The following is a 22,770-nucleotide window of genomic DNA, read 5'->3' as shown; positions in this document are numbered from 1 at the left end:
TCAGCACTACTGGCAAGTGTGTGGGTGTCCCTTTAAGATCTGTTTGCTTTTCTTTTGCTAGTTCCCTTTGCCTGTTTTCACTGAGTACTAGTGATGTATAACATAAGCAAGTTTAAGATGAACAATGTGAGGACTTGATACATATCTACCGTGTGAAATAATTACCACAGAAAGGTCAGTTAACACCTCTATTACTGCAGTTGCCTTATTTGTGTGTGCGAGAGATAATATTTAAGGTCTACTCTGAACGACTTTCAAGTATAATGTAGGACTGTCCTTTATAGACACCATATTGTCTCTCAGATATCAGAGCTTATTTATCTTACAGCTGCAAGTTTTTACCCTTTGACCAACATTTCCCTACTTCCCTTACTATCCAATCCCTTGTAACCACCATTTTATTCCCCAATGTCTGTAAGTTTGATTTTTTCAGATTCCACATATATGTGAGAACACATAGGATTTGTCTTTATCTGTCTTATTTTACTTATCATAATGCTGTCACAGTTCGCCCAGTTTGTCACAAAAGGCAGAATGTCTGTCTCTCCCATGGCTGAATAATATTTCATTTCATGTATATGTGTGTATGTATGTGCATATATGTGTGTATACTCACACATACTCACATATATGTAAACATTTTTTATTCATTTATCCAATGAAGGACACTTGCACAGTTTCCATATCTGGGCTATTGTGAGTAATGTGGCAGTGAGCATAATGATGCAGCACTGTTTACAGTTGCCAAATCATGGAACCAGCCCAAATGCCCTTCAGCTGATGAATGGATCAAGAAACTGTGGGGCATACAGCACTCAATAGTATACAGCTGTGAAGAAAGATGAACTGGAGACATTTGGCATTGATGTGATTATGTTAAGTGGACACAGTCAAAAAAGTGAAAGACAAGCTTTGGATGGTTCTACCCGTTGATGGAATATAAATACTAAAGCCACAATCAAATGTAAACAATAGAAGAAATACAAAATTTGAACTTGATAAGAAAGAGATAGTGGTTGAGGAATATGGGAAAGAGTGGAGGGGATGGGGGAGAGAGATGGAAAATAAAAATAATGCAGTGAACATGTGGGTAATGACAGCTCTCCATTTTTAGGCCATTTCCTCAGCTATATATCCAGAAGAGGGTTCTTTATCCTCTGAACCAACCCTAGAGTAATTACTAGAGAATAATTATATGTATTTTTAACTTTTCCGTGGACTAGTCATTTAACATAGTGAGAACAGCCTTCTCTCCAGGTCTGCTGAGGCAGTACGAGGACAGCAGGTGGAGTGGGCAGCTCAAGAGGCCACGAGGACCTGACCAGAGCATCAAGTTTTATTTGATTTTTACATCAGAATGATACTGTACTTGAATAAGTACTTTACTACTTTCTGAAAAAAGAAAAAAAAAAAAACCAACCAACCAACCAAACAAAAAAACCCCAGGTGTTTGTGAGCTTCAAATCACCAGCAGTAGCAGATCTGGGAATTTATTTAAAAAGCTAATTCTGGGCCCTCCCTGGTGGCACAGAGGGTTAAAGTGCAGCACTGCAAGCTGGCCGCAGCTGCTTCAGTGCAAGTTTGATCCCCAGCCCCGGAGGTGACCCACATGGTGTGGCAGATCTCTCCTGACCCACCCGCTGCTCCCCTCAGGGGTGTACTTTTTCGATCTGCGTACTCTGCTCCCCACTCTGTCTCTGGTGATCCTCTTGCCTCCCCTGCACCTCTGGCCTGTACCCCAATTATGTATGAATAAATAAATCTTAAAAAAAAAAAGTTAATTCTTGGGGCTCATCTCAGAAGCACTAAAGCAGAAACTCTGGGGTGGCCCCCACCCATCTGGGCTGATTTGATAGCCCCAAAAGCGTGAGGAGTGCTGAATTCAACTACTTGGTCCACTCTTCCTGCAGTGGGACTAGAATAGTCCCTGGATCCTGATGGACAGTGCAAGATGCCATAAAAATGTGATTTCCTATTAATTTTTCACTTCATCACAAATTATTAAACAGACATTTACAGACCAGGTTGTTTTCTTCTACGGGAAATTCATTTTTATTTGCAAGCAGCGAACTCAGAAATGAGACAAAGAACTTAAGAGACACTTTTCTATGGTGGGGGTGGGGGGCGGGCTGTGTTTCAAGCACACCTCACTAACACAGCCCAGGTACCAGCTCCACCGAGAGCTGGGATTTAATTTTCTTTCATAATGATAGGTTGCAATGTACTGGCTAAGAAATGGGGGAGGTATTATTTTATTGTTAGACATCATGGTTAGGAATAAGTACAAATAGCCCTCACTACCTGTATTTATCTTTGCTACAGTGATTGACTTACTCCAACACTCAGGGAATAAATGAACATGCTTCCTGACAGATGCTTGGCTTCCCAAGTGTGGGGAGATATTTTCTTGCTTTCACATATCTCACAGACTGTGGATGAAGTTTCCAGCTGGCCTCAAAAGCTTCTTAAGACAGGCCTGCTGTGTGTTAACTGGTCATTTGCATGAGAACTTTTCACTACAGGCTGGTGGTGTGGTTTTGCCAGGGTCTGACAATCTAAAGGTTTGTAGTCAGACATCTTTGGGAAACTTTTGCCATGTTGATCAGACTGTTCGAATGAATATTAAATTAATATTCTTGCCATAGAGGTTTTAATGAATACATTATTTCTCTGAATTTAGGAAGAATAAAAAAATGCCTCTGCTTCTCATAGTGAGGTGCAAACATGAGAGTACTTATTATACAAAAGGAGGTTCAAACCAGAACCGTGGGCAGACTTTAAAGGGGTAAATCACAGATATCAGCGATGAGGGAGCCAGGACAGTGGCTATTTATTCCTCACCTTGGTCCAGAGTAACATCAAGGAGGACAAGCACAGTTTTGCTTACATTGTAAACACCAAGTTCTTGCTTCTCTCCTCAATTTTATTCCCTTGGGCTCTGCCAGTAACTCTCCGGTCTTTGTAAGTACCTGGGTCCTCTTAGCATGTGGAACCTTTTTTCTAAATTACTGGCTTTTTTTTTTTTTTTTAAATTAGCTTTGTGCTTAATGTTGTCTCTGACTATGAACTTTGTGTGCACAGGCTATAAATGTGAGTTTGAGCTCTCACAAAAGCTCCTCAATCTTCTAATATTCCTTTTGAATATTTGTCTTCTTTGACTATAGTTTCTATTTTGTAACCAGGATTCTCTTTAAGTCCCCTTGCTATTTAGATTTTTCAATTTGTGTCTTTAAAATCTTTTCATCTTTGTTATTCAGTCTGTAAGTTGTTATTTTGTTCTCAGAAATTACTCTCTTCCTTTTCCCATTTCTCTTCTTTTATAGTCAACCTTTTCCCCATCATTCTGTTAAACTGGTATAATAGTACTTAAAATGCATTTCTCAGTTTCAGTCTGGACTAACATTACATTATATGAATACAAAAATAAATGATTTCCATATTTATATTTTCTAAGTCTTTTTCCTAAAATAAGTATCTGAATCACCCTTCTTTACCTACATTAAAAATTCATCCTTTTAACTAGGTCCTATTTTCAAAATCCGAAAAAGCAATCATCAGAAAAAAGTAATTAAATGAAATTTTACATAGTCTGAATCTGTTTCAAAGGATTAGTTTCCAGATCCCTTATTCATTCTATTTTCTTGTCCCAGATGGGCTCGTTCTGGCTCCGGTGTGGGAAATGGACAGGAGGCAAATAAATCTGCTGCCCAGCTGGGAGGAGGGTGCTGCCCCAGCCTCATGTGGGGTGGTCAGTATGGATTGGGGACAATGCCTGGGGAAAAAAGGATGACTTCATCTGTGCATACTAGGCAAAATGGGTGTCAAGAACGACCCCATGGTTTGGATTGGGTGGCAGGTGCATTTCCTGGGAAGGGAACACAGTTGGAGGTTGGGGGGCATCATCTACAAAACACCACTTCTGCTCCTTGAACCTTTCACATGGGTTCAAAGTCCAGTATCATATTTTAGTTCTGAAAGTCGTACAGACCAGGTGGTGCACACACTTACACATCATTTTGGGACACATATTAGCCTAACTATGCTTGGACTTCCAGATAGAAGCTACATGCAGCTAGGTAGGGCAAGGTGTTCAGCAATCTGTCGAATTTGACATAGTAACATTTGCACTGGCTTTTACTTTAATGTTTCACTGAATGTTCAAGCAGTGAGTTTTGAGCCTCAGTTCTTGGGAGAAGATATAACCCTTTTCTGTTGGCCTCTATGTCTGATTCTAGTTCCAGTCTGGAATTGTACTTCCTGAAGCTTTCTCCTCTCTTGTTTTGCAAGCTCCTCACTGAGATCTTCTCCCTCTGTCCCCAGGGCGGATCAACTTCCCTACACAAACCTGTTGCAGTTTCCTGTATTTTTCAAGTCACAGTTTCCTTTCTTATGTGAACTTCCTCACCATAGCCTAAAGCCTCCAACTTCAATTTCTCTCCTCATGCCTGGTTTTTCCTTCTCCGTTCTCTTACTTCCTGGCCCTTCTTTCCTCCATGTCTCCTTTACTTAGCTAACCTCTTCAGCCTGGCTTCCTTCTTGTTTTACTACCTCTCGGTCACCCTCTCTGAATCATTAGTAAGCCAACACCCCCAAACCCTGATGTGCTGAAAGAAGTAATCATTAGTAAGCCAACACCCCCAAACCCTGATGTGCTGAAAGAAGTAATTTCTCAGAGAAGGGTAACATGTCAGCACATTTACTTAAGGAGAGAAGCTCTGTTCTGTATTATGGAAGCTTTCTGGTTATTGAAAAAATAGAACTCACCTCTTCTTCCGTGAGAGTCGGGTCTTCTTCTCGGGATTTGTATGACAATGAACTAAATCTCTGTTAGAAACAAATACAAACCAAGGGAACGTGTTTTGAAGTCAATAATCCAGCCTTTTGTTTGCACGTTTTGATGTATCGCTCTATAAACAGTATTTTAAAATGATCTTTAGGGAATCACAAAGAAATTACATAAAACATCTGAGGAAAAAACCACTTAGATAAAAATAATCTATTGGAAAATTTATTACACTGAAAGAAATTTTTTCTAACTTATATTTGAATCTATAGGTACCCAAAACCCAAAGACTTATTATACAGACAACAGTTTCAATTATTAATTATCACTGAAAGATTGGCCATCAATGTTAAAAATGAAACAAACATGGTGCTTCTTTATCAAATGCTGGAATTTAATATGTCTACAGTTTGTATGAATCATTATTATGAGCTCAAATCATATGGAAACTTTTCAAAGTCAATGGAGAAATCAACACATTTTGTGACTTGTTCCCAACCTCCCTTCTTAATTCTGTTTTACTGATTCTTACTCAATATTCCTGTTTTATTGATTCTTTCTCTAATATATTCCGTGTGAATTCTTGATGATTTCAACAAATATGTATCTTCTAAATCTGCCTTTCAGTTCCTGGACCATCCCGCTGATTCTTCTTCCACTCGACTTTACTACTCATACGCCCAGATTTCCTTTTTTACCCTAAACACCAACCATGCTACCATTGTACCCTGGGTCACCCCTTCCACATCAACATGTACTGTGTATCATCACCCCTCTATAACTCAAATCCAACAATCCGTCAACACTGTTAGGCTCCCACTGCCATTTTCTGACATCTGATCACAAGACAAAATCTCTTTCTTGACTTATATAAAAGTATATGTATAATCAGATACACCCAGCAGTGTGGTGAGCTGGGTACCTCTACATATCCTCCTCTGTTTTGATTTCTGGGACCCTGGAAGGGTGAAGATTCCCTGAGGCACCAAGAGGAAAAGATAAATGCATGGCAAAAGACTCGTCTCTCAAATTCATGGTCTTTAAACATGAGGAAAGTATCAGTTGGTCCCAGCTATACATGACGTAAAAGTTGGAACCTACTCAAGAAAGGCGCCGAGACAGAAACATTTCATAAACATGCGTTTCCAGTGTTTTATTACTTGGAGGAAAAAAAAAATCAAATGCAGCTTTCACTAAAGCAGATTTCATCATTCAATAAAGTAAATGTGTTTGTATATGTTGCCCAGAATAATGTGCAAGTGAAAGCCCCAGGACTCACTAGAACCCTAATGCTGACAAAGGCGGGTACCACATGAATGCCTGAGCTCACCTTGTTGGGTTCCCCGGCTGCCTCTGTGGCTCCTCCTTCTGCTGCCTTTCTCTCTTCATTCTCCTGGAGGTTTTCATTCTCATCCAGAAGTTTCACAGGGACAGGTGGTGGGGCCTCCTCTTCCAGTTCACATGAATTTCCAAGAATGCTCTCTGCATTAGCACTTTGTCGACACTTCTTATTTCTGTCCACGGAGGCATATTCAGCAAAATCTGCTTTGCCATCAGCTTGGGATCCCGGAAGCTCTTTCAAAGCTGAACTGGACTTTGACTTGCTGCTGTGGCCTTTCCCCGAGGGTGCAGCTGCGGCCACCTCCTTAATTTCTTTCACGGTTTCATACAAACAGTCCTCCACCATGTTTTCTTGGGAGGAGCTATCTTTGAGCACTTCATAGGGTCCTTCCATCCCAACGCCCTGGTCTACATCTGCACTGGCATTGAGCATGACGTCCACGCCACTATCAGGAGGGATTCTGGGTAGTTCCCGGCTCTGATGGCACTTTGGCTTCCCGGTGCTATCCTGGGAGTCCAGCAGATCTGAAGCTGATGTCTGGACTTCCTCATAATGTTGCATACAGGTCATACTACTGTCTTCTGAAAGAACTAAAGTGGAGAGGGATTAAAAGTGGCCCTGGACTGTGGTGATGGCATAGGGGTGAACTAGTGGTGGGAAGCCCATGGGGATTACAACTGAGATGAAAAAATACACAAAATGAAGAATGATGTAAAATATATATATAAATTAAAAAAAAAAGTAGAAAAGTGACTCCTGAAATAACTGTTAAAGTGAACAGGATAATGGAAAGGTAGATGACATCAACCTGGAGGTTGACTCAAGGCTGCAAATTCTAGATGGAATACTTGTTAGTTGCTAGTCTTATTTTAGTCACAGTTTAAACCAGAATCATCAGTGACAGCTTCCCAGGACAATATTCAATCTATAAGTCTGCCTAGCGCTTTGGTCTCTGGTGACTCTCATCATTTCTTGTTACCCCTGATGGGGCTGTTGAAGGCAGAGTATCCAGTGTGACCAGATGATGAAAGTGAAAGTGAAAGCCCATAAAGCCAAATGTGGAGCCTGGGCACTAAAAGCAGGGCAGATGTGGGGGGCATGCTCCCTGGCCTTACTAGCTTCCTCTTGTTTGAGAGAGTAATTGGTAGCCACCCCAGGTCACTTCTGTTTGGCAGACATGACAGGGAAGTGCTCAAAAATGCAGCATCATAAAAGATCACACAGCCCATGCCCCTTTATAGGTCTTCCTTCCACCCCAACATTTCTACCTCAAATTAGAAAATCCAAATGTGAAATGCTTGATTGCTGCAGCAATGTTATTGTGTGATACTGGTCAGTCACCTCTAATCTGTTGGTGGTGAGTGATTGTGATGTGCCAGGGCTGGATGATACTGAAGACACGTCATCATTCATCAAAACAGCCTTAGCCTCCAGTGCTTCTGCTGTGTGAACAAGCTATTAAATCACTGTCTGCATTCTTCATATATAGTTTTATATAGATATTCTTTATAGGCAAGTATAAAAAGTACAAGTAGATGTAAGTATACATGTGCACTTAAAATATATTTACACGTACATATTTACTTATTTTTAAGCTTTTATACTCTATAATAAATATATATTTCTTGTATGTTATATACAGTCTATATGTGTGTGTAGAAGACCTTTAACACTTTTCTTTTAACCTAGGAATTTTAACCCATTCTTTTTTCATTTTACTGACTAGACTGGGATTCTCTAAGCTCTCTGGCGCCCAGGACAGTGTCAATCACATGACAAGCACACCTATATTTTTTGGCACAAAAACTCAACAAATGAACGAATAAAGTACTCTTGTCCTTATGAAAAGGACGTGTCTCACTTTAAGGGTTCAGAAATATAGCCTAGGGGGTAACTGAGGAAAATGATAATGGATCCCTCAACCTTTCTGAACGTAACATCACACCCACCTGTGTTCTAAATTCTTAATTATCAGTGTGGACATGCATGTGTGCATATGCACATGCATACTCATCCCCAGACTTCAGTGTAAACACTGAGCACCTCACAGTTTCCTTACAAGAAATGGAGGTGACAGGATACCCTAACTTAGATAAAAACACTGTGAACTAGCAAGTGGGAAGCAAACGTAGCTGCTATTTCTGTCCGTGAGAGCAGCAGGCACATGAACGAGGAGGCATGCAGACTGGTTCCCAGGCTGCCCTGGGACTCGGGTTGCTGGGTTCCAATTACAGCAGCTCAGGGCCTTGACTGTGCAGTCTCAGGCAAACTGTCAATCTCTGTGGAGGCAGAGTAATGTGCTCTAATCCTTAGAACCTGTAAGTTAGGTTACATGGCCAGCGAGGGACAAGGGTTACAGATGGAACCAACAGCTGGCTTCCAGGAAAGGAAGAGAATAGCCAGAGCCCCTCTTATTAGCAGGGCTCTTGGTAAGGGAGAGAGGGGTGTTGGAGGTTTGAAGATGGAGGGAAAAGTGAAGCAAGGAATGCAGGTGGCCTCTAGAAGCTAAAGCAGGTAAAGGAATGATTCTCCCAGACAGCCTCAAGGAAGTATCATGGTCTTGTTGATACTTTGATCTTAGAGCTGAAAGTTGATAGATTCGTATTGTTTTAAAGTGCTGGATTCATGCTAACTTGTTTCAGCAGCAAAGTGCTCCAGTTCTCTCTCCTGGACTGTGACAGTAATACTGATTGCTTTACATGGAGTAGTAAAGTCACTATTAATAGTAATATTTGCAGGGTAGTTAGGAGAAATGTGTGTGTATACATGTAAATCTCAAATGGCACATAGAAGCCAGTGAATAAATATTAGCTCTTCCTCCACATAAGATTACTTTTGCTAAATTAGAAGTGTATAAGGACACATTTCCTAGTTTTTGAGCTGCATTATTGGAAACCTAGTACTTTCCCAGACAAGGAGGCCTGGATAGAAAGCTGGCATCTCTGCACTTACTGTCACCATTGGTGAGCACCCCGTTCTGCTCACTGCTGGCGGGGGCGTCTGTGGCCAGGCTAGTAATCGAATGGCTGAACATCTCCTTGTCTGAAGGCTGCAAAGACAAATACAAAACTCTCCTAAGAATCAGACTGCATTGAAGAGGGGCTAGCCACATTTTATAAAATTTAAAACAGGATGGGCCCTCCGTGGTGGCGCAGTGGGTTAAAGCACAGCACTAAGAAGGTAAAGCCACTTCCGCATGAGTTTGATTCCCGCCTGCCCCGGAGGTGACCACATGGCGTGGCAGACCTCTCCTGACCCGCTCGCTGCTCCCCTTTGCAGTGTACTTTGTCCATCTGCCTGTTCTGCTCCCCACTCTGTCTCTGGTGAATCCTCTCACCTACCACACCTCTGGCCTGTACCCCAGTTTTGTATGCATAAATAAATAAATCTTAAAAAAAAAAACCCAAATGGCCTATTTAGATTTAAATTAAATGAAATTAAATAAAGGTAAATTCCACAGTTGTACTGGACACCTTTCAAGTGCTTGCTAGTGTGGTTAGGGGTCATGATATCAAGCAGGTCATAGAGAGAGACCCTATGCAAAGGTCTATAGGACAGGACTGTCCTAGATTTTTTTTTTTAAAAGTTCTTTTTTTTTTTTTTAGATTTATTTATTTGTGCATACAAAACTGGGGTACAGGCCAGAGGCTCAGGGGCGGTGAGAGGCTTCACCAGAGACAGAGTGGGGAGCAGAACAGGCAGATCCACGAAGTACACTGCTGAGGGGAGCAGCGGGCAGGTCAGGAGAGGTCTGCCACGCCATGTGGTCACCTCCAGGGCAGGCGGGGATCGAACTCATGCAACAGTGGCTTAAGCTTCTTAGTGCAGTGCTTTAACCCGCTGCGCCACCAGGGAGGGCCTGTCCTAGAGTCTTAAGGGCACTAGGAATCTCCCATGGCTTCTGTAGTGCCTGGCAATCTACAAATGGGTGATCTACAGGTAGGTCCTGAGAGATCAGTCTCTTTAGTTCTGGACCGGGAACAAGAAGCTTAGTGCTGGTTGCTTTGATCCAGCAGAGAACAGTTGCTCCCTCTGTCACTGTCCTGGGTCCTGCGGTGAAAAGCACAGGAGAGCATCGCCCTCTGACATCTGAATGGAAGAGACTGAAATCTGGTGAGAGAGAGAAATGATGCTCTGGATTCTGAGACTATTTCATAACCAGTCAGATCTCTGCTTCCAGGCTCACAAAAACAATCACTGGCTAAGAAGGAGGCCTGCAAACCTCTTACTCACACATCTTCTGGATGCTTGGAGGGAAGAATTGTGATGAAGGTCTGTTCACTACATGTGGGGTGATCTTTAGGCTGAGCTACGGCTCTCACAAGTCTGAGAGTGACGAGGGCTTCTTGTTCCCGGTCCAGAACTAAAGAGACTGATCTTTCAGGACCAATCTGTAGATCACCCATTTGTAGATTGCCAGGCACTACAGAAGCCCTGGGGGATTCCTAGTGCCCTTAAGACTCTAGGACAGTCCTGTCTTATAGACCTTTGCATAGGGTCTCTCTGTGACCTGGTTGGTACCATGACCCCAACCACACTAGCAAGCACTTGCAAGTACCCGGTAGTTCGTGTATTTCTTTGAACATTCAGTTGAACTTCACAACAGCTTGCGGCTCAGCTCCCAAGACCTGCTCTCTGTCCTCATGGAATTCATGGTCTTCACAGGCCAGGACAACACATGGAAGGTTCTGGTAAAAACACCACCAGAACCTTGGCTAGCTGGGCTTATGAGCCCTGACTCCTGACTGGGAACCAGTGAAAACAGAGCACAAATAGCTTTTGCTGTGTCACGATCCAAAAGCACCATCTGGGGTTGCCAGGAAGTTGGGAGGCAGGTGCTGACATCACAGACTGAAGTGTTCATCCCTGGGCAGGAATTGGGTGTGAGGGAGGCAGATGCCTAGGTGGGCCCATAATGGCATAGTTGACCCATCAGAGTGCAATTACCAAAATCGAGGTAGCAACCATTTCTATTCTTAGCTTCTAAGAGAAAATGCCCGCTGGATTTCCCAACTGAGAAGCCATGTGCCAATCTGCTGGCCTCTGCAGCCCCAGAAGGGTGCCGAGCCTCCCCCACCCCCCTTCCAGCTGGTGAGGAGTTAAGGCAAGGTTGCTGGGGCGGGGTGGGGGGGGCAGGAGGGTGTGCATCAGCGCTGGAAGCAGGTGTGGAGGGGCCTCTCTGGCCTGATATGGAAGAGCTGAAAGCTGCTTAAGACTGAGAAACCGAGAGAGACGCTCCTGCAACGTGTGCATGTTCACGGGCATGCGCAGACAGGGGCTTCAGAGGCACCACACTCAGAAAAAGAGGCCATGGGGGCTTAGGAACTACGGATGCTGCGCAAGAGGAAGAAAACATGGAGAGTCAGTTTTTTTCCTTTGACCCATTTGCCGCTTTCCTCTTTTCTCAGGGCTGGGCAGCAAAAACGGAGAAACTGAAGGTCTTGAATAGTGGTTTTCAAATTTAAGCCACCTCAAAATGACCTGGAGCCTTGCTAAAGGTACTTTTCTAGGTCCCCTGGACCTATCCCAGGAAAATCGCAGGTCTCTGTGCCTGGTGCCACCTGGGAGCACAGCAGCTCCAAACGGCATGGGGAGGAAGCAAAGTGATGGAAGTTCTTTCCTAGCAGTCTGATACTCCCTATCTGACCTGTCAACTAGCCTATTGGAGAGTGGTGGGAAGATGGTGTCTGTGGGGGATGTAACAGTCAGTAGGGGAGCCCCATTATCTCTTCACCCACCCTCAAGTTGCCACCACAGTGGCAACCAGCAGGGGGCAGCAGAGAGATGCTGGGATCATGAAGGGGGCAGTGCATTGCAACTGGAGGCTGGAATGGGGGCTGGGAAAAAGGTAAAGACAGGGGTGGAACTAAGAAGAGGTGGGAGAGATGCAAGAGGAGGGGAGGGATGGGAAGGAGGGGAGGGGTGGGAAAAAGAGAAAAGTCCAAAGGCCAGGACTCCCAGGAGGAAAGAGGAAGTCAAAGCAACTTCCTGTCTGCCTCCTCTCCCAAGTCCAGGGAATTCAGAGGGCAATGTGTCTTGGACAGGTGACGTTTCTGGGTGAGCACTGAATCTCTATGCTGGCTGCATGTTTTATACCAGACCTGACATAACCGACACACCCATCCTTCTCTGTTGCATCTTCTCCCCCCCACTGCTTCCCCATCCACTTCTGTCTGGTCCTGAGAAGATACTGTCACAGACCAGAAGCCTCTTCACAGTTTTAGCACTGCTGTCAGGCTTGGTCAGGACTCTGATTAAGTCAGCACTCTGAACATCACGGTGGACCCATTTTGAGCTGTGGAACTGCTCATCTGGGTGAGGGCATAGCCAGGAGAGGAGAGAGTAAGGAAGGGCTGGGACGCCCTGGCGGCTTCCTCACCAGGGTGGGAGGCCCTCAGACCGGAAGGTGCAGCAGGCACAGAGAGCTTCCTGACTTGAGGCTCTGGTTAATTCAGTGACCAGCAGTTAGGGCTGAATCTCCTAAAATCCATAAATTGAAGACTTTAACTCTTAATACCTCAGGACGTGATTTTAGATGGAAATCAGATACTGACTGTCAGGTTGGAGTCCTTATAAAAAGGGGGAATTTGAACAGAGACATACACACATCAGTGAAACCACGTGAAAAGACACAGGAACATCACCTGACAGTGGAGACAGAGGTCCACATACCAGAAATTCCCTAAGATTGTCAGCATTCCAGGCTAAGAGCTGCCTGGAGCTGACTCACCTTCAAGCCCTCAGAGGCACACGGCATTGCCACCCCTTGATTCCAGTGTTGAGCCTCCAAACTGAGACAATCAATGTGTTATTTAAGCAGCTCAGTTTGTGGTCCTGTGTTACCAGAGCCCTAGTAAGCCAATATAGGACTGTGGCAGGCAGGGGCAGAAGAGAAACAGCTCTGTGGTAGCTTGACATACCAAAGGCTTTTTCTGGCAACAGGACAATTACATCCATTTCAGAAACACTCACAATGAAACTGGCCGGGCTGCTACCTACGGTGAATTTTACACTTTATATTAAACTTGCAGAAAGAGGACACAGACCAGGCAATTCTTTCCCTTGGCTTCCTCCAGGTGACAAGCATGTAGGGACATGCTTAGGTAAATGGCTGAGGTTTATTACAATCTCTCTCTCTCTCTCTCTCTCACACACACACAAACACACACGGACTTACCACATTCATCAGGTTCTCATGGTCTGCACTGTGTTGTCTTGGTTTCTTTTCTCTGAAATGGAAAACAAACCATTGTAAAATCACAAGAAAACTTCTCCTAATTGGATCAACACTGAAGCCGCCTTAGGAACCAGCTATGTTGCCGGAGAAACAAAAGCTGGACAGTGCTTGCTATCACCCTTCTCTAGGTTCAAGGCTCTTCCTCTTCCCAGGCCCCAAGAATAGAAAATACAGGTTCTCAACTAAAGGACTAAGGATAGGTTCTTGATTAATGGAAATCCAGGCAATCTTTATCTCTTGACTTTCTTTTTTTATCTCAAAAAGAACTTAAAATCGTGGCAAAGTCACACACAGCAATGGGATCGAGAACATAAAGAAAATACAAATTTTGGCAAGTCATGAAGGGTACATGCTCTCAGAATGAGTCATATGTACTTCCAGTCTGTGGAAAAGTCCAACAAGTAAAAATAGAATTTATTTTTGCTCAGGACAGTCTAAAGAAAGCCATCAACACAAGATTCCCTTTCCTATATACGTGTTAAGCAAGAGTGACACCTAGTGGGAAAAGAAGTTATTACAGAGGCCGTCCTACCAGGCCCAGGGGAGTAAAAGCTCTGGCCTGTTTCTTCATTTCTCTGACCAGGCTCCACCCATACTCCCTGGGGGCCTGGGTCCAAACTGGACAGAGGGAAGGAGATGAGTATAGAGAGCCCAGCATTTCCATTTTTACAGGGACTTTAGTGGGAAATCATATCCAGCTTCTTAAATGGCACACAAGTTGCCTCTCTTAAAACCGAGGTTACTGAGAAGGGAATTGAAAGAGGGTTGGCTAGCTGAGTTCCCCACACTGACACAGTGGCTCTCAGTCTCCAGGCCACTGAAGGCTGCACGTGGTCAAACACTGTCTCACCAGCCTGAAAATACATACTCCCCCTTAGAATAAAATTTGCTTCTCTGTGACAAAGTCTCTGAATGTGAGTGTGGGGGGAGGTGGGTGTACAAATTTATGTGAGGGAGACAGAGAGACTGGGAGGAAGAAAAGGTGGAGGACTGAAGACCAAAAAGAGAGACCTAATTGTAAAAAAAACGTAAGTATCTCACAACATGTTTCTCTTTTATGAAAACTAATCTGTTTCTTAATTGCAGTTCTAGATTTAAAAAATGATTTAACTTTAAAAAATGATCAACTTTTAAAAATGATCCCACCAATGCCACATAATAGCACGACTTCTCAGTTACTTTCAGGTGGCAACAAAAATAACGCATATGACATTTAGATTTCCAAAGGTCTACGGATGGCAAAGGACTAACATTTTGACCATGATGCACTTGAAAAAGTATCAGGAATGCTATTTTGCAAAGTATCTTCTAAGGGGCTCTTTCAGTTGCTCCCTAGAAGAATCAAATAGGGATTTTCATTCAATAATAAAAAATACTCTGGGATCCTTTGCTGCAAAGCGGTTAATCTTAACACAGGAACTTCTGTGAGGCTATGAAGGATTCTATTTCTAATAGGCTTTTCATATCAAGAGTCTTCCGATGACAGGGAACATGTTATTTTGAGCTTCCAGTGGATATGCATGGTTTTTTACCTGTCGCAACTGGAGCAGAGGAAGATGAGGAAGGTGATGAGGAAGAATGTGGCAACAGCTGCCAAACATCCCCACAGGACAAGCTGCATCTGTCCGCTGCTCAGGACGCTCCCGGAGGGCCCCATGGCAGGAGTCAGAGGTGGCACCAGCTGATGGAGTCAGTCAGTCCTTCAAAGGTGGTGGCATGGGGGCAGAGCGCTATCCTCCTGCAGAGAGATCAATGTAGGAGACTGTTTTCTTTCATTAGGTTTCTGTGAGGACTCAATAACTGAACACTCAAAAAATGCACTTTCAAATGGATGGGTGAAGATGTTTGCTAAGAATACATCACCAGAGGCAAAGAAAACCTACATATAAACAATGATGAATGAGCTTCTAAGAGTTGGACCAGCTACATTTTGGTACCTGGCATGTGCTTAAAACTTTATTAGTGATTCCTCTTTTCATAGCTGCAGCCAGCCCGTGAAGCTAGCACTGATAATCCTGGTTTTGCTTGTTTGTTTTAAAGATTTATTTATTTATGTTTACAGAACTGGGGCAAAGGCCAGAGGTGTGGTGGGTGAGAGAATTCACCAGAGAGAGTGAAGAACAGACAGGCAGATATACTGAAATACACTGCTGAGGGGAGCAGAGGTCGGGTCAGGAGAGGTCTGCCAGGCCATGTGGGTCAGCTCCCTGGCTGGGGATAGAACTCGTGTAGCAGTGGCTTTGGAGAGCTTCATAATGTGGTGCTTTAACCAGTTGCACCACCAGGGGGAGCCCTAATACTGTTTTTTTTTTTTTTCCTCCCAGAAAAGCTATGAAAGGCAGAGACCTTAGAGGGTCACAAGTGCCAAGAGGCAAGGATAAGCATGTGAGTCCCAATGCCTGACTCCCCAAGGCACTGGTTGAAGTTGCTTCTCCCTGGGGGCTGCTCCCAGTTCCCACTACAAAGTCATGAAAATGGTCAGATCAGTTTTGTGAAGTATTTTAAGAGTGAGACATCTTGAAAGACAGAGTTCTATCTCAAAATAACAGTTATTTCTCTCCAGAGGCCTTGTTTAAACAATACTTGCTTTGCTAAATTCTAGAATGTTTTTATAAAATTCCTTTAATCTTAAGTTTCAGGAATAAAGCAAATACTTTCTTTTGGTCTTATAATGAATAAGAATTCTTTTTTTCTTTTTTCCTTGAAAACAACTGTCCGGGTCTACAGTTCCATTTGCCTTACTGGAATGCTGTGTTTTATTTAGCCATAAAAGATTCCCATCAAGCCAGTACCTGCTGGCCCAGAGGCAAATAGTCCTGATCCCTGAAAGGCAAAGGACACCATTTTGGCAAAGGCAGTTCAGCTGCCCATATTTCCTCTAGGTGAAACACATCACATTTATTTGAACATTTCAAACGGATGAATACAGATGTCCCCACTTAACACTGTAAATAGGTCTTTGGAAATGTGACTTTCATCACATTTCCTTGAATAATGTCTTCTAGTCGAATAGGTGAAATTATTATTTTCTCATCAACATTATATTAAAGCATTGAACAAAATGATGTTCTTTTGTAATAAGAAGCCAAGGAATAAAGTTTACCTACAATGTATGCAGGAAGAATTCTAGGACATGAAATCAACTGTTTTCATTAGGCCCTTAAATCAACACCAACACTTCCGAGTGCTCCATTATACATAAACGGAGCACTTCCTTAGTAATGTAGGACTTCTCTCCATATGGTTATATGTTACACCCGTGCATGTACACAGTAGTGGGTGGCCCAATGACTTTTGCGTGGCCAGCTATAACTGAATGAAAGTAACCACCACTTGGTTTGCTGATGCAAAGAATAATTCATTTAAACTTAGACTACAAATTGGCATCACATTAAGTTATTCATACGGATTCATGCAAGCACAGAAATCACAGCGTCCTATGAATCTAAATGAAATAAAACTTTATATGCAGTTCCCTCCTACACTGCCAGTGGGAATGCAAATTGGTCCAACCACTATGGAAGGCTGTGGGGAGGTTTCTCAAACTGCTAAACATGGAGCTTCCACATGACCCAGCAATCTCACTCCTAGATATCTACCCAAAGAACACAAAAATAATAATTCGAAAGAACACCTGCAACCTGATGTTTACTACTGCTCTATTTACAACAGGGAAGATGTGGAATCAACCCACATGCCCAGAAATAGATGACTATATCAAGAAGATGTGATACATATACACAATGGAATATTATTCGGCAATCAAAAAAGATAAACTCATGCCTTTTGCAGCAACATGGATGGAGCTGGAAGGGAGTATGCTTAGTGAAATAAGCCAGAAAGGAAAAGAAAAATAACAGATGGTTTCACTAATAACAGAAGCATAAGGGATCAGGGAAGAAAAAAAAAAGCAATTGGAATACAGTAAAAATGAAAAACAATGAACAACTATAAACTAGACATTCTACAGGGGGCGGAGAGGGGAACAGGATCAAAACTGGGGCAGGATCAAAACTGGGGCCCTCCCTGGTGGCAGCAGGTTAAAGCCAGCACTAAGAAGCTAAAGTCACTTCAGTATGAGTTTGATCCCTGACCTGGAGGTGACCCACATGGCATGGCAGACCTCTCCTGACCTGCCCGCTGCTCCCCTCAGTAGTGTACTTTGTCAGTCAGCCTGTTCTGCTCTCCACTGTCTCTGGTGAATCCTCTTACTGCCCCTGCACCTCTGGCCTGTACCCCAGCTCTGTATGTGTAAATAAATCTTAAAAACAAAAAACTGGGGCAGGAAAAGTGCACAGGACTATCATGATGCCACATGGGTGGATTGGTGATGGGAAGCCTATGGGGATTACAACTGAGATGAAAAAATGCACAAAATGAAGAATGATGCATAAAATTAAAAAATATACATAGATGCCATTCTAATGTAAAACAATTTTAGGAAGCTCAAATAACAGATTCTTGTGTTGTGTAGCCATTTCTTTGTTCCTTCCTTAATTCACTCGTTCATTCATACAAAATATTTTAATGTCCATACATAAAGCACCAGATTCTTAGAAAATAGCTTGCTGTCTGAATTACTCAAGCTGGTGTGGGATTGGAAACAACTCTCCTCCAAGTACTTTTCTTTACTCTTTCTCTCTCTTAACAAGGGGAAGCCAGCCTACCAAGACATGCAGGACAGAGAAGATGAAAGCAAACCATTCTGAGCTACTGAATAAAGGCTATAACTTAGAGAGAATGTGTCAAAACTTCCCTTCACACAAGACTTGCTGAAAAGCTAGTTATTATGGTGTTAAATGTCCCACTAAGATGGTTGTACAGGATGAAAATATTAATGAATAGCAGTCTAACGGTTTATTTTTTTAGACTAGGCTTCATTATGTGTGAAGTGATGTATAATCATGGCCATAGACTGTAATTTAATACAAATGTGTGATGCTGAAGGAGGAGCAGTGGTATATCCATACTCTCGTCTCAATTTGTAGAATTTCTTACTACTATGAGAAGTTGTCAAGGCCCTGAGATTAGTCAACTTGATATAACCTCCCATGTTGTGATGTTTGATTATCTTGAACTAAAGTTTCATAATCTCTTATCCTCTACATCCATTTCATGATTTTGATAAATGACTCATTAGAAAAACTGGCCTTTTACTGTAAAAGTGCCACTTTTAACCACAAAGCGGCAGTATAACCCTATCTTTTGCCTTTCTCAGCAGGCTCTCCAAGAAGGACCTGTTATTTTCTGTTTGTGCTGATGCTTGGTGTTTTAATTGTCTTCATTAGCCAGGAATATCAGCCACCCAAATCAATTTCAACAGGAAAGAAAACAAAAACCAGATGAAATCAATGAGAGTTGCAGCCCAAGGAACAGCTCTTTATTTCTTTAGCCAAACATCCTTAGCACACAGGTACTCTGATCACGACCAATTCTGTAAATAATAATTGGGTAGAGTTGGGATGACCAATTCTGATCATGACCAATTCTGTAAATAACAATTGGGTAGAGTTGGGATGGCTGGTGAGATTAGCTACAGAAGCAGACACTTGAATTCCTTTGAAGCAGGTTTAGGTCAGTAATGATAGTCATTACCATTTTACAGCTGTCCTAGTTAACTCATAATTAAGCATGATAGAAACTACCTCCACCCGTCACCCCTCACTGATGGCCAAAATAAGGAGGTCAAAGACCCAACCCCACAGGAATTCCTCCCTCCCGGGGATTACCAGATGTAGGAAACTTGGTAAAATGACCCTTCATGAGGTCAGATGAACCAATCAAATGTAACAAAGTCTGAGGAGCCAAATTCTCTACTGTACTCCTGTCCTGCTCGGCCCACAAGACAGATGCACAGATAAACATGAAGTTCACTTCTTACTATTTAAGTGTCTTGAGTTTTTTGCCAACGTATTTAAATTCAGGTACATTTCTCTTTAGATTAAAAGGACTTGAACAGAGGCAAGTCTGAGACACTGAACTTTGTATGAGTCTAGGAAATTATCCAGGTCTGATGGCAATGTGTGGAACCACCTGAGCAAATATTTGCTGGCTGTAAGTGGCTCTGTGCCAAGAAGGTTGTTACAAAATCTCCCAATTTCTCTCCTTGAGATGAAGGAACCAAATACATTAATACATTCATTCCTTTAAAAAAGCAGGAGATGGCAAAGGACTCTAAGTAAGATTTTTTGCTGTAGTCTCCTAAACCATTTCACAGTATCAGTGAGTTCACATTTCTCTTCTGCAGCCGCTTAAGAAAAGCATACCAACTATTAGGGCAAGAGAAAGGAGCCTGGAGAGCCTTAACTTTACCACAGGAGCTGTTAACAAGCTCACTGCTGAAGGCAAAGAGCCAGGCATTCATTCTAAGAGCAAGTTATAAACCCTTAAGGCTGCCAGTCAGCATAACCTGATTACTTTCCATACATATCAAACCTATTGATCCACACAGGAAATGGGAAAGCTGATTCTTTTAGGGGGAAGGGTTTATGTAGCTATCACTAGGCTTCAAAAATACATTTAAAAGTATGTTACAGAAGTCACATATTTTATTGCTTATAAAACCCCAGCGCCATCTTGTTTTCGCTTTCTGAAAAGCCAAAGGCAAGTGATTTTGATGGGTAAGGAGTGCCAGCCCAGGATGCTTTTCCTAACATCCTGACCTGAAAACCAATTCCCAAAGTTTATTTAAAATTCTGAATGGCGAATTTCATAATGGGGGGTGGTGACTGAAGAGAGAGAATGAAAAGGAGAGAGAGAGGGAATTTTCTAGATTAGGTGTGAAGCATAAACACGTCTTAATGGGATGTTCCAGAAAGTGTGCAGCTTGGGTTAGAGGGTCTGTTTGTCCCTGTCCTGCCCGTTCATGTATCTAGTCTTAGTTAAAAGCCCCTTGAAGCTCATTTCCTACCATGTCCTCAGCATCTTCATGAGCTGGAAAAAAAAGACCTTATTTCTGCACGAAAAATGATGAGTACATTCCAAAGCCAACTTTCAAAATGCAACTTTAACAAATTTAGAAGGTAAGAGGAAGGAGAATAAAAGAGATGAACATACTGAGCAAAGAACTCAAAAACAAGCCAAGCCCATCTTAAGGCAGAACCTTACCTCTGAGAAATCGCACTGTCTGGCTTCTGTGAGTATCCCAGAAACAGCAGGATGTGTCTTGAGAAAAGTCACAACACCAGAAATATCTGTATATCAGTGCATGGACCTCACCAGCCTCTCATCTCACTGCTCCCCAACCTCACTGGCCTCTGATCCCTCATCTCACCAAGAGACAGTGAGGAGATGTCCAGGACCCCCAATGATGCTCCCGTGCTCCCCCCACCCTCACCAGAGGCTGGTCTTACCTTTTTCAAAGAGATGCCTTAATATTGTTGGCCCTCCTTCCTTCATTTTTCATGATAAGAGCCTAACTATCATGTGTTGGATTAAATGTCACTCCTTGAAGCAGCTTTCCTGGGGTGCTGCTCCCCCTTCTCTTTTCAACTTCACACACACACACACACACACACACACACACACACGCCATTACTCACAATGAAAAATTAAGCTCTTGGCATGCCCCTCCTTGACGGGAAGGCACTGGCAACAGGCACACCTGTTTACCACTGCAGCACTAGAGTGTGGCATATGGTGGGCCCCTAATAAACAAGGGGAGGAAAAGCTTTCAAAAGTAGGTAGATGCTGACCAGTCTTCAGCGGTGGCAAGAATTTAAAGAAGAAACGCTCAGTCTTCTCAAAAGATGCTGAAATTCAATAGGGGAGTGAGGAGTTACAAGAGCCTACCCCAACAATCTGGCAGGTAACGAACCTCCATGGTGCTGCGTCCATCTTAACATGCCACCTGGTTTCCCCCTGGTTCCCCCAGGGTCTGGAATAGGCTTTGTGTTTTCATGCAAAGACGTGAATGAGCAAAACACTGCAAGGCCTAAGGGAACATGTACTACGTGCCTGTCACTTTTCCATACATTTTGTTATTTAATCCTATGACCTCTTGGAACAGGTACCACTGTAGCTATTTCATGAGTGAGGAAATGGAAGCTTGAAGTGAAGTGCATCCTCTGGGTCATGAGGCCACGTCCACTGACAAGTGTTTACTTCTGCACACCGCCCTGTGTCCTCACCCCTGGTACTTGGCCTGTGCGGCACAACAGCAGACAGGTGAGGACCTCACCTAGCTTCCTGGAATCTTTACTCTATCCTGCTTTGTTTTTGGCACCAGAGAGAAGCAAGTTCACTCCCTCCTTCCCAGTTGTGCCTCCCAAGGTTACAGCAGTGCTTGGCCTGGTCCCAAGCCCTGGCTGGAGGCCTGAGGTTTCATAATAATGACAGTAAAAGATTTAACCAAAAGCAAATTCCAGTTTCTTTGCTGGGAGGTTCAGAAATGTCCCAAGTCCTCCTCTCACAGCTCATGATACCAAAAGTGCTGGTCACTTTGTTGGCCAGTGGCTGACTCCGTTGCTCCGGTGTCTGGCACATACCAGTCAGCTTCCACCCAGCCCTCTCATTGTGGATGAAGGGGCTTCCTCTCACTGTGCCTTCTCGTGCAGACTGCACAGCATAGGGCACTTATGCTGGGAAAAGTCAATTCTCAAGATAGAAGTAGCAAGATTTAAAAGGTAAATGATAACTGAAGGCATCTATATCACTGGAGTTCCAGTGAGAAGTGTGTGAGAGAAAGCTGTTCTTTGAGGTACTACCCCTAAAAGTAAGCGCTGTTCACTTAACAGTTCACATCGTACCTGAGCACGGGTCGGGGAGAATGTGGCTCAACTGAGGTTATGTCACAGCCACCTCTAAATCTCCCTTCATGATTGTGAAAACATTAAGAATTCTTGGTATTATAAAGCAGACGGATAAAACTTTTTATTGACTTTACACCACATCTCCCAAAAAATATGTCTGCAAATGACGGGCTGCTATGATAGGAACAGACAGGGTCAGGCAGATGTCTCAAGGCGTGGTTGTCCTCATTACAATGAGTCAGAACTTGTATTGGAAAATGCAGGTTCTCGGGGCTCATCCTTAGGGCTTTCTGCCTGGAGGAGTAATGTGGAGGGTTCAGGGAGTCTGTGCCCCGAGCCTCTTGTGGAGGTGACAGGTCATAGCCCTTGAGAGAAGAGCTTCTCATAGGCTGGTCCTGGAAGTCTTAGTGTCATGCGGGAGCTGGTTAAAAATGTGAATTTCCCAGAGGCTTAGGAATCAGAAAGTGGGTGATGGGCTAAAGAATCTGTTTAAACAAGACCTCCAGGCCCTCCCTGGTGGCGCAGCGGGTTAAGGCACAGCACAAGGAAGCTTAAGCTGCTTCCGCATGAGTTCGATCCCTGCCTGCCCTGGAGGAGATCCACATGGCGAGGCAGACCTCTCCTGATCTGCCCGCTGCTCCCCTCAGCAGTATACTTC

General features: G+C 43.4%; 1 protein-coding gene across 1 annotated transcript in view; it reads right to left on the bottom strand.

The window, feature by feature from the left end:
- PAG1 (phosphoprotein membrane anchor with glycosphingolipid microdomains 1) overlaps positions 1-22,770 on the bottom strand; it is a 132,162-nt gene that overhangs the window by 1,449 nt on the left and 107,943 nt on the right. Inside the window, exons 3-7 of the mRNA XM_004679775.2 lie at positions 14,895-15,100; positions 13,303-13,354; positions 9,078-9,174; positions 6,114-6,715; positions 4,765-4,824 (exon numbers count right to left, since the gene is read on the bottom strand). Of these exons, the coding sequence (XP_004679832.1) occupies positions 4,765-4,824; positions 6,114-6,715; positions 9,078-9,174; positions 13,303-13,354; positions 14,895-15,019 (936 nt within the window). The 5' untranslated portion in view covers positions 15,020-15,100. The remainder of the gene's footprint in view (positions 1-4,764; positions 4,825-6,113; positions 6,716-9,077; positions 9,175-13,302; positions 13,355-14,894; positions 15,101-22,770) is intronic.

Source organism: Condylura cristata, unplaced genomic scaffold, assembly GCF_000260355.1.
Source record: "Condylura cristata isolate star-nosed mole 26May11 unplaced genomic scaffold, ConCri1.0 scaffold00009, whole genome shotgun sequence".
Lineage (NCBI taxonomy): Eukaryota > Metazoa > Chordata > Mammalia > Eulipotyphla > Talpidae > Condylura > Condylura cristata.
The sequence above is the reverse complement of the archived record's forward strand: the minus strand, read 5'-3'. Positions and strand labels throughout refer to the sequence as shown.